The 16,771-nt window shown below is 53.9% G+C and overlaps 9 protein-coding genes across 9 annotated transcripts; 3 read left to right on the top strand and 6 right to left on the bottom strand.

Moving 5' to 3' along the window:
* Positions 1-126: 126 nt before the first annotated feature.
* DL89DRAFT_223655 (N-terminal nucleophile aminohydrolase) lies at positions 127-1,010 on the bottom strand (the record flags this gene model as incomplete). The annotated part of the gene is made up of 2 exons (XM_040884651.1): positions 127-873; positions 990-1,010. 2 exons carry the CDS (start codon positions 1,008-1,010, stop codon positions 127-129), a joined length of 768 nt encoding a protein of 255 aa, XP_040743373.1.
* Positions 1,011-1,071: 61 nt separating this feature from the next.
* On the bottom strand, positions 1,072-2,627 carry DL89DRAFT_164705 (uncharacterized protein). Its single transcript, XM_040883714.1, has one exon. It carries the CDS (start codon positions 2,502-2,504, stop codon positions 1,212-1,214), a length of 1,293 nt encoding a protein of 430 aa, XP_040743372.1. The 5' UTR covers positions 2,505-2,627; the 3' UTR covers positions 1,072-1,211.
* A 29-nt stretch (positions 2,628-2,656) lies between these two features.
* Positions 2,657-4,452, bottom strand: DL89DRAFT_267863 (DEAD-domain-containing protein). Its single transcript, XM_040887693.1, has one exon. The coding sequence runs from the start codon at positions 4,250-4,252 to the stop codon at positions 2,693-2,695; it is 1,560 nt and encodes a 519-aa protein (XP_040743371.1). The 5' UTR covers positions 4,253-4,452; the 3' UTR covers positions 2,657-2,692.
* Positions 4,453-5,287: 835 nt separating this feature from the next.
* On the top strand, positions 5,288-6,816 carry DL89DRAFT_267862 (asparaginyl-tRNA synthetase). Its single transcript, XM_040887692.1, has one exon. The coding sequence runs from the start codon at positions 5,327-5,329 to the stop codon at positions 6,761-6,763; it is 1,437 nt and encodes a 478-aa protein (XP_040743370.1). The 5' UTR covers positions 5,288-5,326; the 3' UTR covers positions 6,764-6,816.
* Positions 6,817-7,667: 851 nt separating this feature from the next.
* On the bottom strand, positions 7,668-8,816 carry DL89DRAFT_293300 (uncharacterized protein; the record flags this gene model as incomplete). The annotated part of the gene is made up of 1 exon (XM_040890378.1): positions 7,668-8,816. The coding sequence occupies one exon, from the start codon at positions 8,814-8,816 to the stop codon at positions 7,668-7,670; it is 1,149 nt and encodes a 382-aa protein (XP_040743369.1).
* A 2,269-nt stretch (positions 8,817-11,085) lies between these two features.
* On the top strand, positions 11,086-12,115 carry DL89DRAFT_267861 (tRNA methyltransferase complex GCD14 subunit). Its single transcript, XM_040887691.1, has one exon. It carries the CDS (start codon positions 11,121-11,123, stop codon positions 12,078-12,080), a length of 960 nt encoding a protein of 319 aa, XP_040743368.1. The 5' UTR covers positions 11,086-11,120; the 3' UTR covers positions 12,081-12,115.
* A 1-nt stretch (position 12,116) lies between these two features.
* On the bottom strand, positions 12,117-13,382 carry DL89DRAFT_284190 (elongation factor 1-gamma; the record flags this gene model as incomplete). Its single annotated transcript, XM_040889768.1, has 1 exon — positions 12,117-13,382. The coding sequence occupies one exon, from the start codon at positions 13,380-13,382 to the stop codon at positions 12,117-12,119; it is 1,266 nt and encodes a 421-aa protein (XP_040743367.1).
* A 280-nt stretch (positions 13,383-13,662) lies between these two features.
* Positions 13,663-14,820, top strand: DL89DRAFT_164601 (uncharacterized protein). Its single transcript, XM_040883713.1, has one exon. It carries the CDS (start codon positions 13,678-13,680, stop codon positions 14,557-14,559), a length of 882 nt encoding a protein of 293 aa, XP_040743366.1. The 5' UTR covers positions 13,663-13,677; the 3' UTR covers positions 14,560-14,820.
* Positions 14,821-15,011: 191 nt separating this feature from the next.
* DL89DRAFT_267859 (Oxysterol-binding protein) lies at positions 15,012-16,726 on the bottom strand. Its single transcript, XM_040887690.1, has 3 exons — positions 16,412-16,726; positions 16,280-16,341; positions 15,012-16,127 (listed from the first exon to the last, which is right to left on the bottom strand). The coding sequence occupies exons 1-3, from the start codon at positions 16,666-16,668 to the stop codon at positions 15,082-15,084; spliced, it is 1,365 nt and encodes a 454-aa protein (XP_040743365.1). The 5' UTR covers positions 16,669-16,726; the 3' UTR covers positions 15,012-15,081.
* Between the last annotated feature and the right edge of the window lie 45 nt (positions 16,727-16,771).

Genomic DNA, 16,771 nt, shown 5'->3' with positions numbered 1-16,771 from the left:
ACTTATCTCCCACCTATCTCAAAAATCCTCAAGCCGCTGATCACGATCTTAATTTTCGACATATGATTTATTACCAGGGAAGGCAGCAGAATTGGAACGTGCTGTATTGCAAGAGACGCGGGTCGTCTACTCCTCGTCGTCGTCCATCTCGTCGTCGTCCTCATCCAGCGCCCTCTCAGCATACTGGATGGCCTCCTCGATGAGCTCCTTCGGCACGCGCTGATGCTTGCGGCCCGATTCCTCGCACACCCAGGAGAGCTCGAGTTCAAACAGCTTGTCCTTGGTCTCGTCGTGGGCCGAGTAAATAATGCGTGCGGCTTCCTTGATGGCCTCACGCACAGTCATCTCGCTCAGCTTCAGCTTCTCGATCTCAGTCTTTGCCACCTGCTTGCCCTTGCCAGCAGCACACCCGTGGTATCCGAAGTACTGACCCGAGGGCTCCACCATGTATAGCTGCGGACCATCGGCATCGTAGCTTGCCATGATCGTGCCGACGCCAAACGGCCGCACAGCCGAATAGAGCGTGTACACCTGCTTGTACATGCCCATGCGCTCGGCCAGGATCTTTGCGGGAACATCGCGCTTGTACGTGTCGTGGTAGTTGCGCGACTCTTCCCGCGCGCGCTTCACCAGGTGCCGCGTGTCCGACATCCACCCGGCCGACACAATGCCGACATGCTTCGCGGCAGTCATGATGCGCCGGTTCGACTCGGGCACCAGCAGGCGCGAGTGCTTGATCTTCTCCACTGCCAGGACTACGCCGTCCTTGACACGCAGACCGATCGCCGTGCCGCTGTTGTCTACGGCCTTCTGTGCGTATTCGACCTGGAAAATGCGGCCGTCCGGCGAGTAGGTGCTGACCGACAAATCGTACTACACAGCAGGAAAAGTGGAAAAAAGAAAAAATATTATGAGCGCATGGCCTCTGCATAATTGTCCTGGTCTGCTAATCTGCAATGGCAGCAGCCGGCCCTCTGCAAGCAACGTACACCTGTGCCAATCGAAGTCATTTTGGAATTGGTTAATTGAAGAAAGTAAAAGACAAGTTGAAGAGAGCGAAGCTGAGGTTTGCAGAACCAAGCGCTGGCCACGCAAACCCACACATTTGAGTATTTTCCAAGCATGAAAGCGTGACGTACGTCTAGCGAACACAGCGTCATTTTTTCCAGGGCGCCGTTGTGTGGGTCTGTTTGCTGTGTCACTTTGGGCACTTACAGATTGCCAATGGCCTCTGAGGTGCCGATGACCAGACACATGAGCCCGACGCACACGATGAGCGCACACCACGCGTACTCCCAGGGCGAGAAGGTGCACTGCTCACGGTACAGGATGATGTAGCAGACCACCGGGATCACAAACACCACCATGGACGCGGCCACAGCACCCAGAATCGGCACGAATTTGGCAAAGTCAGACACAAACAGCGCGCACAGCGCAATGGCGGCCATCATGGCGGTGCGGAACAGCACCCGGTACATGCGCTCAGCAGCCGGCGAATGGTGGGCGGCGTCGATGTTTAGGTCGCGCTCGGCCTCGATGAACACGGCGGTCAGTAGGATCGGACAGGCGAGCAGGACGTGGGCGGTGATCATCACATTTGCGGTAGCCACAGGTAGGCCTTTGGACAGGCTCAGCAGGATGGGCGACATCACGTGGTCGCCGTATGCACCGTACCCAATCACCGCCACGCACAGGTAGATGAAGGCAATGAAGGCGGTGGCCACCGAAAGCGTCTTGCTCCAGAGCTTCGGCGACTCCATCGATGCCTCGAGGTCGGGCCAGTTCAGATTGCCGCCAAAGCTGAAGCAAATCGACGCCAGCGAGATCGGCAGCATCTTGCCATCCACCAGCTTCGTCGGCGGCACCTCCTTCCGCCGGCTGGCGTCGCCGATACCAATCCACATGATAATAACCACAGTGACAACGGTCGTCAACGTGCCAAAGAAGCTGAGAACAAACACATCGTGGATCTCACGCGCCAATACAATCACCAGCCACACCAGTACTGCCGATGCTGCGATCCAGAACTGCACGCTCGGCACAAAGGCAGACGAGTCGGCCAGGAGTGTCGAGATATTGACGCCTGCGAGCACAATGTAGATGCCAACGACGCCCAGCAAATTGAAGTCCTTCAGTGTCCGCACGATCTGCTTGCCGCGCCGGCCCAGTGCTGCCTCGACCACGTCAGAGTACGACTGGAGCCGCGTGCCCTGCTTGCAGTAGAGGCAGCGGATCAGCATGTTTCCCGTGTACGATGAGATCATGCCTGCGAGCACAATGTAGAAGGCTCCGATCCATCCACCCTCCTTTAGCGCATACGGGAGCTGGAGGATGCCTGTGCCCGCAGTAATGCACACGATGTGGAAGAAGGTCTCGACGCTGCTGCCTTTCTTGTGAACAGCTGCTGGCGAATCGCTGGAGTCTGTGAGTGCTGCTGGCTCTGGCGTCGCTGAGTATGTGACTCTGGCACTGCTGAGCAGCGGCTGGGTGGGAGACGAAGGCATGGCTGGAAAAAGAATAAGAAAGGCAAGAAGGGAGGGATGTGCACAAAAAACTTTTGACCATCTCGCAGGGTTTCACATCCACTCCTGCGGTTCCCATTCGCAGCCGTTTGCGCAGACATCGGATGATCGGGGAGGGATAGCCAACCAAAAGAAAAAAAAAACAGCTTCAGCAGTGTATTTTCACATAACTAGTCAAAGACGATCTTGGTGGGCTTGGCCGCCTCGTCAACGTCCTTGAAGAACGCACCGTAGGCCGAGTGCTGCTTCTTCTTGACGGTGGTGCCGAACTTGAGCAGGTTGTCGGGCACCGGCATGTTGGCCGCCCGCAGCGTGTTGATAAGCTCGCCCGAATGGGCCTTGTCGTGGACCGTGAAGAACGTGTGGGCCACGCCGGTCTTGCCAGCACGTGCCGTGCGGCCACAGCGGTGAGTGAACTCGTCGATGGTCAGCGGGAACGTGTAGTTGATAACATACTCGACATCAGGCACGTCCAGACCGCGGGCCGCCACGTCGGTGGCAATCAGCAGCGGGATGCTACCGTCGCGGAACGACTCGATGGCCTGCAGGCGCTGCGCCTGGGCCTTGTCGCCGTGGATTCCCACGCAGTTGTACCCCTGCCGCCGCAGCGTGGCCTCAATGCGCGCGGCCTCCTTCTTGTAGAGAGCAAAAATCAGAATGCGGTTTTTGCGCGACTTGTGGTACTTTTGCAGGAGCTCCATCAGCCGCCGCTCCTTGCGGTCCGGGTCCAGCACCTCGACGATCTGCTCGACGCGCTCGTTGACAGCCAGCTCGTCTGAGCCAATCGAGACGCGCACAGGGCGGATCAGGAAGTCGTCGGCCAGCTTGCGCACCGTCTGCGGCCACGTCGCGCTGAACATCACCGTGTGCCGCTGCTCCCCCTGCCGCGCCATGCCGATAATCTTGCGGATGTCGCGCTCGAATCCCTGGTCCAGCATGCGATCAGCCTCGTCCAGCACAAGGAACGACACGTCCGACAGATCCAGCGCCTGGTCGGTCTCAATCAGATCGATCAGCCGCCCAGGCGTCGCCACAATCACCGCCGGCTTCTGGTTCCTGAGCATGCTCTTCTGCTCGTGCTTTGGTGACCCACCGTACAGGCACACCGACTGGATACCCAGCAGTTTGCCAGCTGCCTCCACCTGCTCGTGCGTCTGGATCGCCAGTTCGCGCGTTGGCGACACAATCAGCACGTGGGGCTTCTTGCACTTTTGTGCCTTGGTGCCGAATGTGTTCTTCAGGTAGTTCAGAGCCGGCAGCGTGAACGCAAATGTCTTGCCCGAGCCCGTTTCAGCAATGCCGATTACATCGCGGTTCGCGCAGATGACCGGCCAGCACGCCGCCTGGATTGGCGTCGGCTTGTCGAACTTTGCACACGCCTGCAGAATGTCCGAGCCGAAGGGTGTGTTGGAGAAGTTCAGGTACGGCATGAACGAGTCGTCACCCGTGACCGAGATGCTGTTCTCCTCGTAGAACTTCTTGGCGTCGGCAATGCTCACCTCGGCCGGTGATGTCTTGGTCTTCTTTGCCGTCTGGCTGTCCTCGTCGCTGCTGCTATGCCGCTTCTTACTCTTCTTGTCCTTCTTTTCCTTCTTTTCCTTCTTGTCTTTCTTCTCCTTCTTCTCCTTCTCCTTCTCCTTCTTGTCCTTCTTGTCGGCCTTGATCTTTTCGACCTTGCTGGTCACAGGAGACTTAGCCTCCTTAGTGTCAATAGCCACGGCGCTCGGCATTATATGCTATATGTATGAAAATGTTGAAGCAAAGGGAAAGGAAGGACCTTCTGGCCTGGCTGCTGGCGGAGAAGCTGCTTTTTAGCGGTTTGCAGGATTTTTCACGTAAAAAAACGGAACATGCACTGATTTGATTCCTTGCGGTTGAGTAATCAGCAGACACTAGCCTGCTCAACTGTTTTTCCCAAAGCTGCGGATGTTTACCTGACCCCATCCGTATACCCCACGCCGCCGAGATCGGTGGTACTGGCCATTGCTGGGTCGAAGCAGAGCACAGTATACCATTGCACAGCCAGCCATGTGATATTCGCATACGCTGTTCAGCAGAATTATATTATCTGCAGCAAACAATCCAGTAGCTGTCCAAGCTATAGCCTCCATCGACTACTAAGTGATGCTCTGTATATACGACCCTAAGTAATGTTGAATAAAAGGTGTAGACACCGAAAAGTGTGAATATGGCTCTATTATTGGCATACTCCACTATGAAGCCTGTGCCTAATTCGGACACTTGATTTTGTATCCATATACTTTGGCATCCATTTCTGAAAGTGCTATTTCTCATTACTCATATTTCAGCCTTCTCCTTGCTTTTGCTGTTCATTGGATAAAAGAAAGTGCTGAGACGTCGCCTTGACCACACCCTTTTTTCCAACATCAGCACTTTCATTCTACTCCTACTCGCAATGAGTGACCTAATGGTTTATTTTCTTGTTTTATGATCCCCTGGCTGTGGAAAACACTTCTGGCCGGATACTGCACCAGATACTGACTGGTGTGCTAACCATAGAGGGTAATAAGAGCCTAATGAAAACGCCGTATATCTGCTTTTCGTCTGCTGCCCGAAAATATCATTTCATAGCTGCCATCTACATCTGCAGCTCTGCTCGCCACTACCCCGGGCAGAGACAGGTGCCCTATCGCCTTGAATCACGTGGCTTTGTGTCAGCAGGTCCAATGGCTAATCTGAGATCAGAATTTCCTGGTCAACAAAATTATGCAAAACCGATTCCTCCACACTCGGGCAGATGGTGCTTGCCTCACCTCTCTTATCTCTCGTCACTACTGCTAATTATGTTTACCAGACGACTATTGTTATTATCGCGGCCCTACCCGGGCCAGACTCGGTTTACCAGCACTCTGGGTCTATCGCCAACAATAAAAAGTGTCCTTGCAAAAAACAGCTCTGGCACCGACGTCAAGATCAGCGGCTGGATACGCTCCGTGCGCCAACAAAAGCGCATTGCATTCGCTGAAGTATCCGATGGCTCGACAATGCGTGGAATTCAAGTGATCATGGATGACCCGCAGCTGGCCACCGGTCTCTCCACCGGGTCCTCCGTTGAAATTACGGGAACACTGGCCGACAGCCCAGGGCGCGAGCAGAGCAAGGAACTGCAGGCGAAGCACATCAGCATAATTGGATCAGCGGATCCTGAGTCATACCCGCTTCAAAAGAAGCGGCACACGCTCGAATTTCTACGTGAGATTGGGTATCTGCGTCCACGCTCGCAGACAATCGGCGCTGTCATGCGGCTGCGCGATCAGGCAGAAATTGGTTTCCACAAGTTCTTCCATGAAAACGAGTTTGTGAAGGTTCATACACCAGCACTGACTGCGAACGACTGCGAAGGCGGTGGTGAGACCTTTAGCGTAGCTACTGACGTCCCTAAGGGTGTCGGGGCTGATCCGCTAACGGAGTTTTTTGGCCGACGTGTTAATCTAACAGTATCTGGTCAGCTGCACTTGGAGGTACTGACGGGGGCTTTCAAGCGCGTGTACAACTTTAACCAATCCTTCCGCGCTGAGCCCAGCCAGACAGGTCGTCATCTGTCCGAATTCTGGATGGTTGAAGCAGAGTGTGCCTTTATGGATAAGCTCAGCACGCTGATGGACGTTGAGGAGGCGATGGTGCGCAGTGTCACACAGAACTTGCTCGACAACTCTGCAGCTGATCTCGAGTTCTTTGCGAAATCCAACGAGCCGCTGGCTAAACTCATAAAGAAGCTGGTTGACCCGGCCCAGTACGCGCGTGTCTCGTATACAGAGGCCATCGATATTCTGCAACGAGCCGAGTCCAAAGCCCAGTTCCAGTTCAAACCACAGTGGGGCCAGGGACTTCAGAGCGAGCATGAACGGTACCTCGCGACCACACACTTTGCTGGTCCAGTGTTTGTAACTGACTACCCAACGCAGATCAAACCCTTCTATATGCTGGCGAACCCGGACGGCCGCACCGTGGCCTGCATGGATATGTTGGTTCCTGGACCATGTGAGCTGTTGGGAGGTAGTCTTAGGGAGCATGACTATGTCCGGCTGAAGCAGCGTATCCATGAACTTGGGTTTGAGGACGGATCGCTGGATTGGTACGTTGGGCTGCGCAAATACGGGACCACCCCCCATGGCGGGTTTGGGGTTGGGTTTGAGCGGTTCCTGCAGATGTTAACCGGGTTGGAAAGTGTGCGTGACATCATCCCGTTCCCGCGGTACGCTGGCCGGTGTCAATACTAGCCTTCATTATCTCTCAATATACTTTTTTTTTTTGGAATCATTCTACATGTGGCAATGGAGATAAGGCAAACAATCGGCCATCCATGAAATTGACACCAGTTATGACGCCACAGATGCCACGAAAGCGACGAGTACAGCGTGATCTTGAACTTGTCTTGAAGTGGATTTTTAAGCTACAGTTGAATTGGAGGAAAATCATTAACGGCACCGTGGTTCATGGTCCTGACCAAATGCCTCTTACGTATAACTCCAAGAGCAACGTTTTAAATTACGTGTCAATTTATTTGGCCATTGGTTGTGCGATAAGCCCTCAGTACCAACCTGGGTTCTGGCTGCCAAGACGCACATAGCCACATCGGCTAAATGTCGGGGGAATGAGGAAGAAAGTTAGAAAGAGCTATGGAAAACCACAGCCAGCAGCTCAAGATTAGAAGCAGACAGTTTCGACTATTCTCAGCATCGTTGCCAATAGTCAGGTTTGGGGATAAGCGCTGGATGATGCCAGGGCAAGAAAGCCTAGACACAATGGGTTGTAGCTGAGCACGAATGTCTAACTGATCACAGCTGCTCTGGCACTACCAGAGGGTGTCTGAGTGATATACAGCTGCCACTGCATCTGCCTTCGGAGTGTTTCCTCATTCTCTCCAACATTGTCTATATTTTATTCTTATAGCCCTCTACGTATTCACCTCTTGCAAAGTATCTTTAATCGACAACGACTTTATATTAGATGTGCTTGTGTATTTTCATGGTTTCTGGTTCTCAACTGTAAGCAGGTCATGTGTTGGCAAATGTGCAAATTTATTTTACAAATTTTCAGCGAGGTTTGCACAAGAAAATGGCTAGCTGTAGCCATCGATAGTAGGGCAGACTAAACTCCACTCTCCTTAAAACAGCAGCCACTCTAGTTGTAAATGGCAGCATCAAGGCCAGCGCCGACACCAGTGCCAATAACCTCGACACCCAAATCACCCAGGAAGTCCTTGGTGCGGTCGCTGAGATGAGGGCGGCGACCACCCTTGCGGCTGCGCTGGTTGTCATCCTCCTCAAAGTCCGCGTCGTCATACTCGAAGCTGCGCTGGTTGTTGTAGATAGCAGCATCCAGACCAGCACCGACACCAGTGCCAATCAGCTCAACACCAAGGTCGCTCAGGAAGTCCTTGCCGCGACCGCTGCCGCGACCACGACCACCACGCTGGTTGAAGCCACCCTGCAGCAATGAGCCAAGGAGGTCTCCGAAAATATCAGAGCCAACCTCTCCACCAAACTTGCCAAGACCCCTGCCAAACCCTCCAAGGCCGCGCTGGTTGTAGATGGCAGCATCCAGACCGGCACCGACGCCAGTGCCGATCAGCTCGACACCCAGGTCGCTCAGGAAGTCCTTGCCGCGACCGCTACCGCGGCCACGACCGCCACGCTGGTTGTAGATGGCAGCATCAAGTCCAGCACCAACACCAGTGCCAATCAGCTCGACACCCAGGTCGCTCAGGAAGTCCTTGCCGCGACCGCTACCGCGACCACGACCACCACGCTGGTTGTAGATGGCAGCATCAAGTCCAGCACCGACACCAGTGCCGATCAGTTCAACACCCAGGTCGCTCAGGAAGTCCTTTCCACGACCGCTGCCGCGACCACGGCCGCCGCGCTGGTTGTAAATGGCAGCATCCAGACCGGCGCCGACACCAGTGCCAATCAGCTCGACACCCAGGTCGCTCAGGAAGTCCTTTCCACGACCGCTGCCGCGACCACGACCACCACGCTGGTTGAAGCCACCCTGCAGCAATGAGCCAAGGAGGTCTCCGAAAATATCGGAACCAACCTCTCCACCGAGCTTGCCAAGACCTCTGCCAAACCCTCCAAAGCCGCGCTGGTTGCCATCCTCCTCAAAGTCGTCAATCTCGTCAATCTCGTCAGTAGTCTCGACGGCAGGCTCGATGATACCAGCAGACTGGTTGTTGAAAGGAGTCGAGATGTCGCTGTCAGCAGGACCAGCCTGGTTGGCAGCGGCAGTAGCAGCGAGGATAGCGAAAGCGGTAGCAAGAGAGATGCGCATTGTCAGAGTTGTTTTTCGTTGAAAATGCAAATGCAAAGTGAATGCGATATTTGAATGAGGTTGCTTGTGTGAAGCTTGAGGTGGTGATGTTGTTGTTGAAGCAGGATGAAGCAGCCATGGTGGGCTGGCTTTATATACGCTGTGTGAACCCCAAGGATATCTTCCGATACTGCTTCTGCCCTTTCCGAGATTTTTCGAGGAGATTGCTAATTTTAGCGGCGCGGTGCGGTCCAGCGGGCGCTGAGAAGGAGAGATATTAATAGGCTGAGCATGTGTCGATCATCTTGATTTTGCACCTCAGGGTATCCTCATTCTGTGCGACTATGCACGGCCGAAAATGTCGTGCATGGGCTCACAGAAAGCGCCTGCAAAGACAGCCGCCGCTCCTGAAAATAGACTGGGGACCATGTAGCCCGTTCAGCAGACCTGCACAAATGCTTGGAAATCTTGGTGATCTAAAAATACGAGAAGCAGCGGCACAGAAAGCGGCATGTAGATACAATCGAGATATCTGTTTGCAGGAACCTTGGCACCCGAGCTGCATAGCTGCACTCTCCGTACTGCGGCATATACGGAACTCTCGTAGTTTGATTAGACGCCGTGCCCACCTATATTGTGGATCCTGGCGCTGTCGTCCATGGGACCTTAGGAAACACATTTCTTGTGCCCACGACTAACAATGGTCGCATGGTCCCTTTCGGCCGCTATGCTGTGGTGTAAATATCCTCACACATTGTCCCCAAACCCCTCATGTAATTGCGAATGTGTCAGTTATATGTGAGCAATGCTACCAGAGGCCATGTCTGTCTGACACATAAATATATAATTCAGAACTATCCAGTAAATACAAGGAAAATAAAAAGAAAAGCGAAGTGAAGAGGAGAATTAGATGTAGAGATGAGTAAACACATAGTGACCATTCAGCTCTGCCCAGTTCCGGAGCTTAAATTTTATACAAGCTAGGTTGGAATGGGTGATTATATGCCTTTTTAATGACAGGTAATGGGTGAGTACTAAAGCCTGTTTCATATATTGTTGGTCTGGTATTCACGGACCATAAACATGCAGATGCAGTACACTGCATAGTAGACGGGATAGATATGCGTAGACAGAATGCGGATTATCTTGGCGCCGTCCTATTATCCACTCGAAGGATTTATGCTGACCAGAATTTAGAAGCACAGATGGACAGCATACATTCGATAAATGACAAGAACCCCAGCAAAACGGGTATGGCTCGCGAATAGCGCCTGTTGAAGGTGGTTCTTAATATCGCTGATTTGAAGGGCTCGGGCTCGAATCCTGTGATTTATTCGAGTGGAAATTCGTACAGACGGATGTGGTGCAGTGCAGTTGTTGGACCCATAGGAGGACCGGCACTGGATACACGCTTCTGGACAGGATATTCTAACTACTAGTGTACAAACAACACATTGTGTTTGTGTACTATCATATGCCTCCACGAGCTATCGTTTTATGCTTTTGAGCAAGGCAGAATAGAGTAGACGGCTATTGAGGGAAAAGAATAAACGTGAAAACTGCAGAAATGAAAATGGGCAGCGCCATGGGTGTGCGGACAGTCATTTTGTATATGTACGTAGAGCCCATCACATTATATAGCCTGGTTGGATCATTGGTCTTACGATCGATACTCTGCAGTGCTCGAATGACTTGTCGACACTATCAGCAGGCCGGTCGTATTCCCTGATCGTTTCGTTTTTTGTGTACCCACCACGAGAGGAATTGGCCAGTCGAATAGACGGGCTGGTGCGGAAAGCTGCTATTGCGGACACATCAATGTACGGTGTATAGCAGACAATGTAGCCAATGTGGCCATCAACCTGTTGACTCTGCTCATAGCCTATGATGCAAAGTCTTTAGAAAGGGATTCGGTGACCACAGCGTATATGGCACTAATTACCGCAACTGGCGTGCACTGGTGTAGTTTGCATAGTGGCATGCCTACCTTTTGGTCAATGGAGACGGAGTGACTACCTATCAGTAGGTCTTGGGGGGTTGGCGTTCGGTAGGGGACTCAAGAAGGAGTAGAGGTTTCGTATAGCTCTGTCGAGCGTGAATACTATTTTGAGGCGTGCTTTTGCCAAATTCCAAAAGTATTGTGCTTGGTCTTTGCCAGCCGAGTGACATACAGGGCCCAGCCAGTTCTTGCTTTCCCCACAATTAGCTGAAATTTATGCAATGATCGACTACAAAAAAATATATTGGAGTCTGCTATCCATCTCCGATTTGCGGTTAGCCCCTTTTCTTCAACCTGTTTCTTTATCCAAAAAAAAAAAAAAAACTATGGGCATGTTCCACGAGTACAAAACGACCATCTCGGCTGGAGATACGGTGATCATATACCTGACGCCGGACTCGATGTATCCCCTGACGATGACACCCGGTGCTGTGCAGAACAACAAATTTGGCAGCTTCAAGCATGACGACATGATTGGCAGCAAGTTTGGCACGAAAATGCGGTCGCATACGGGCCGCGGCTTTATCTATCTCTTGCACCCGACGCCTGCTCTGTGGACGCAAGTGGTGCCACACCGCACCCAGATTCTGTATCTCCCAGACATTTCGTTCATTTCATCGTACTTGGACCTGCGGCCGGGCAAGATCATGATTGAGTCTGGCACGGGCAGTGGGTCGTTCTCGCACTCAATCGCACGCACGATCGCGCCCACGGGCCATCTGTACACGTTCGAATACCATGAGCTGCGCGCAACGACTGCTAAGCAGGAGTTTGAGGAGCACGGATTGTCCGATATGATTACGATGGAGCACCGGGATGTTATCGCTAATGGATTTGGCAAGACGGATCTGGCAGACGCGGTGTTCTTGGACCTGCCGGCGCCTTGGGATGCGGTAAAAGCTGCCAAGGAGGCGCTGCGCAAGGACACCATTGGCAGGATATGTTGCTTCAGCCCGTGTATTGAGCAGGTGCAGCGCACGGCAGTGGCTCTGAACGAGCACGGGTTTTCGGACATTCGCATGTATGAGTGTTTGGCCAGGGAGCACGAGGTGCGCTCGGCACCGGTGCCTGATATTGAGACGGCTATTGGTGGCGAGAAGGTCAACTTCAAGATGTCCAAGAGTGACCGTAACAAGAAGCGCAAGCTAGAAGCGGGATCGGCGGAGCCCTCGGGTGAGGAATCAGCTAAGCTGCCAGAGGTGCTGGTGTCGAAGCCAACCGATATCACGCGCGGCCACACTAGTTATCTGACATTTGCCATTCTGGCGCCAGTGGATCAGCAATAGAAAGCTATTTTTGAGATGTCCAGAATAAACCAGCTACTACTTGAAGGTCTTGCCGTCAGCGAACTCGCGGGGCAGAGCGGAGCCCTCCCAGGCGAAGCAGTCCTCGATCTCAGCCTTGGTCTTCGGGTCCTTGTGGTCGACCTTGGTCCAGGTGTACGACTCGTAGTCGGCAGCGTCAGTGACCTCCTCGGGCACCTCCTGGCCGCGGAGCATGAAGTAGCCCCAGATCTGGTTGTTGCTGTCCTGGCCGAGAACCAGCAGGTTGCCGAAGGCATACTTGCGGGCGCGCTCCAGCCGGTTGAAGAACCCACCGACCAGGTTGTTTGACATGAAGATCTTCGTCAGCTCGTCGTTGTACTTGTACTCGACCTTCCAGAACGAGTAGCCCTCCTCGTCAAAGTGCTCCCACAGCCAGTTTACGGCGTCGGGCTTGGTATCGTTGTTCGAGTAGAAGCGCTTCCAGTCGTCCAGCACCATCTTGGGCGGCGGCAGCAGGTCGAGCTTGCTCTTGGGCTTGGGGGCGGGCTTGGGAGCCTCCTCAGCGGGCTTCTCGGCCTTCTTCTCGGCCTTGGGCTTCTCAGCCTTGGGCTTCTCGGCCTTCTTGGCCTTCTCCTTCTTGGTCTTTTCATTCTTGACTGGAGTGGCAGGCTTAGGCCGCTCCTTACACAGTTCGATGCTGGGAACAACAGCCTTGAAAGCTGGCTGGCTGATGATGGTCTTGAAGTACCGAGTCACATTCCTGAACTGCCTGCGATCCGCATCAGTCAGATACGCCCTGAATGGCAGAATCAGGTCGCACGCAAGCACAATATCAGCGACAGTGATGCGCTCGCCAACAAGAAAGGTCCTGTCAAGCAAAACCCTGTTCAGTCCATCAAGATAACTTAGCGTCTGTTCCTCGGCAACCTGATGGGCAGGCTTGATGAACGGTAAGAAGCCGATCAGTGGCCCAACAGTGCTCAGAGATGCCGGCAAAAAATCGGCCTCTGCAGACAAAATATACTGCAAAATCTCGGCCGTTTCCTCGGCGGTCTGGCCGAGCAGGGGCGAGTCAGCACCAGCCTTCGACGCAATGTAATAGGCAATGGCCGATGAGTCGGCCAGGCGGAAGCCATCGGTGCCCTCAAAGGCAGGGACCTTGCCGGCTGGGAACTTGGCTAGGTACTCGGACGTGCGGTTGTCGGTGTGTAGGACAAAGTCAGGAGTTAGGTCCAGCGGGAGGCTGAGGAAGCTGGCGACGACGCGGGCCTTGTAGGCGCGGAAGTTTGCGAGCGGGGCGTGTAGCGTTCCAAGAGATGTCATGGTAAGTGAGGCTGAAGAGCTAATGAAGAAGTGGAAATCAGAATAAGCGGAGAGAAAGGCCGGGGAGTACTCCTGCACCCAGGTGTGGTGACTAACTTGGGAAATTGAGATAGAACAACCAACATGTGCAATATATGCTGCTGATGTCGCCATATGCAGCGAGCCGAGCCGCCAGTATGCGATCGGCTCCATTCCAGATCCTGGGATCAAAAAATGAAACTAACACCTTGAGTCAGCATTTCCCTGGGCTTTTTTTTTTCTTTCTCTCACACATTGCATTTTCGATTTTTCAGCTATGAGCACAACCGCACAGGCTCCTGCCCGCACGCCCTTTAAGGGCGCCGAGACGCTGGGCGCCAACCCCCAGCAAAGCATCCTGAACGTGCTCCGCATGGCATGCGCGCCCGCCCTGCAGCGCGCAGACTTTACCTCAACCCTGCAGACAATAAAGCAGCGGTTCTTTGCGCGCGACTTTAACGCGATCTTCCAGACCCCCGGCAATCTGCCTGTCTACACGGCCCAGTACGTGCCGCGACGTGCGCTCTGCTACTACGAGATTTTCCAGCTGCCCGAGCTCCAAAGGATCCTGGAAAATGCTCCCACTATGTACTGCCTGGGTGCGGGCTCCGGCAGCGAGCTGGTGGGGGTAGCGGCGGCCAGCTGCACAGCACTGAATAGCAAGGTAGCAGGGCCGATTGTGGTGCATTCGCAAGACTACGCAGACTGGACAGAGACACTGGGGCAGCTGGAGGACGCTGTGCGGTACAAGTGGGGGCTGGATGAGAGCCAGATCAGGTTCGAGTTCAGCATTGGCGATCTGATGGCGCCCACCAGGCAGATGGAGGAGCGTGTGCATGGGGCGCAGCTGGTGACGGCCATGTTTGTATTCAATGAGCTGTTTGCTGACAAGGCCAAGGCCATGGGGTTTGTCAAGATGGTGGTGGCGAATGTGCAGAAGGGCGCGTATTTCCTGCTGGTCGATTCGGCCGGCTCATTTTCGAGTGTGCAGGTGGGTGGCAAGAGCTACATGTCGTATATGTTTTTCGACTCGCTGCGGCAGTTCTTTGAGCCGGTTGTCTCGGAGGACTCGAGGTGGTTCCGGCATGCAAGCAATCTGGAGTATCCTCTGAGCATCGAGAATATGCGGTACTTTATCAGGCTTTACCGCAGAAAATGAGGCAGCTGCGTGGTAAAACCATAAGCTGTCCCGCATGACAGTGCAGCGTATTTGGATGGATGATGGAGGTGGGTTGGGGGATGGTACATTTTGTCGGTATCTTTTTATATACTTGTAATTGCACATAATGTCGCAGTCGGGGCAGCATCTGTCGGACCGCGAGGCGGCGCTGCTGACCGAGTACGAGCTGATCCGCAACGAGGTCAAGAAGATGGGGGCCCTGGTGGCCGAGATCAACCACGCCGAGCTCGATGCCTTGACAGAATCAATGCGCTCGGTGGAGCAAAAGATGGCACTTGTATACACGCTGTTCCGGTCGTCGATCTACGCGCACCTGAGCCAGCAGGAGCTAGCGGCGACTGGCCAGGGGGGCGCAGACGACCAGTTCCAGACCAACTGCCCGCCGTTCGAGTGAACGCCGCTGTTTCGCACAAAAAAGAAGTTTTATATGGCTAGAATATATGGGCTCGGTCTTTAAATAATGTCTTGGCTGGCGAGGGGATATACGATGTAAATTGTGACTTATGCCTCGCTGACGGCGTCCTCGAAGGGCGTGCCGGTGCCCGTGGATGAGCCGGTGGAGTTGGCGCGGTCCAGCTCGTGGATAGAGTTTTTGTAGACCCAGCTGCCCTTGCCGATGCTGTCCTTGGCCGGGTACAAATACGCATAGGCATCCCGGACATCGCTCTCATCGTCCTCGTCAGCAATCCACTTGAACAGCGCCGGGGTCCAGGTCTCGCTCCGCTCAGCGCGCTCCTTGCGCAAGGCGCGCTGGGCCTCCTCAATCACGGTCTTTTCGCGCGATGCGGTCTCGTAATCACCTGATTCAATGGCCTGGGCGACGGCATTCCAGACGCGACGGCTCTCGAGCTCGGACTGCTCGCTGACGGGACGGATCTTGATATCGGCCGACGGTTGGGCGGCAACATCGAACAGTACGCTCTGGGAGCTGGTCTTGACGTCAGTGACGGTGGACTCAGCCACCCACTTGCCCTTGACAGTGAACAGGGGCTCCTGGGCTGGTGCATTGGGGGAGTACAGGGCACTGGGGTCGCGGAAGATGGAGCCGTCGAACTTGTGGTATTCGCCGTACAGCCAGGGCTTGGTGTGCCAGTGGAACTCGGCCGAATAGCCCTTGCTCGAGCGGATAAACGTGGTGTTGCTCATTTCCAGGAACGGCTTGCCGGATAGGATCGAGCAGATGTTTAGGCTGGGCAGGGACAGGCAGAAGACTTCGTCAGTGTTGCGCATCCGCAAGGTGACGCGGCCCTCCTGCACGACCTTCATGGTGGTGCCCTTGAATTTGGACTTTTGCGCAAACTGGCCGTTGCCGTAGATGCCTGCCTTGGCGTTCTCAAAATAGATCGCGCTGACGGGCGGGTGGTGCGACACCTGCTCACACACAAACGTCGTCTCCCCGTACTCGGAGTCGTCCCAGGACGCAAGGAACTGCTCGCCCAGAATCGGATTGAACGGCTTCTTTTCGCCCGTGTTCGACTCGGCCACGCGCTTGTTGTAGCTTCCGTACAGGGTCGAGATGAACCACCGGGCCACCAGCTTCATGCGCTCTACAAAAAGAAAAGGAGCAGCTTAATACCAGGCTCCTTTTTCTTCCAAAAACGTCGCATTGGAGGAAATGATCGTCCATGCGACATTGCAACGATCACAGCCGCAAGAGAGAGGTGGAGCCAATCGGCAATGGTTTCCATGTGTACGTTACCTGGCGAACTCTCGGCCTTTGTAATCTCAGCCAGGACATGCGGGTAGTCGCTCCAATGGGCACTAAGGGGGATGAGCGATTAGTAATAGGCCAAAAAGGTTCACGCATTGTGATGATGTAGTGTATGCTTACCCGTATTCAAGCAGCGAAATGCCGTTCAGCAAGAACGACGGACAAGTGAGCGAAGACAGATCACCAGTGAACGACAGCACGGTCTTGAGGAACGACATGAAGTCACCCGACTGCGACGCCGGCACAATATTGCCAACGGGCTCACTAACGGTGCTCTTGGGAGTGCTGGACTTTGACGAGCTGGACTTTGACGAGCTGGACTTTGACGAGCTGGACTTTGCGGAAGCCACGCTGCTGACACTTTTGCTGTCGCTCATGATGAAGAACAAGAAATTACTGAAACCTGAAGAAAAAAATGTTTGGAAGCAGAGGAGGAAAACAAAAGTGCATGGGTGGAGGTTTTGCGCATGAATTATCTTG

The sequence above is a fragment of the Linderina pennispora genome (genome assembly GCF_002104995.1).
Source record: "Linderina pennispora strain ATCC 12442 chromosome Unknown DL89scaffold_7, whole genome shotgun sequence".
Classification (NCBI taxonomy): domain Eukaryota; kingdom Fungi; phylum Kickxellomycota; class Kickxellomycetes; order Kickxellales; family Kickxellaceae; genus Linderina; species Linderina pennispora.
This window is presented reverse-complemented; position numbering and strand designations above follow the sequence as displayed.

Excerpts from the sequence above, each read along its gene's own strand:
- DL89DRAFT_164705 (XM_040883714.1), bottom strand. The coding sequence starts at position 2,504 with ATGCCTTCGTCTCCCACCCAGCCGCTGCTCAGCAGTGCCAGAGTCACA.
- DL89DRAFT_267863 (XM_040887693.1), bottom strand. The coding sequence starts at position 4,252 with ATGCCGAGCGCCGTGGCTATTGACACTAAGGAGGCTAAGTCTCCTGTG.
- DL89DRAFT_267862 (XM_040887692.1), top strand. The coding sequence starts at position 5,327 with ATGTTTACCAGACGACTATTGTTATTATCGCGGCCCTACCCGGGCCAG.
- DL89DRAFT_267861 (XM_040887691.1), top strand. The coding sequence starts at position 11,121 with ATGGGCATGTTCCACGAGTACAAAACGACCATCTCGGCTGGAGATACG.
- DL89DRAFT_164601 (XM_040883713.1), top strand. The coding sequence starts at position 13,678 with ATGAGCACAACCGCACAGGCTCCTGCCCGCACGCCCTTTAAGGGCGCC.
- DL89DRAFT_267859 (XM_040887690.1), bottom strand. The coding sequence starts at position 16,668 with ATGAGCGACAGCAAAAGTGTCAGCAGCGTGGCTTCCGCAAAGTCCAGC. Across the intron at positions 16,342-16,411 it reads ATTTCGCTGCTTGAATACGG|TGCCCATTGGAGCGACTACC; the intron begins GTAAGCATACAC and ends CATCCCCCTTAG. Across the intron at positions 16,128-16,279 it reads AAAGGCCGAGAGTTCGCCAG|AGCGCATGAAGCTGGTGGCC; the intron begins GTAACGTACACA and ends TTCTTTTTGTAG.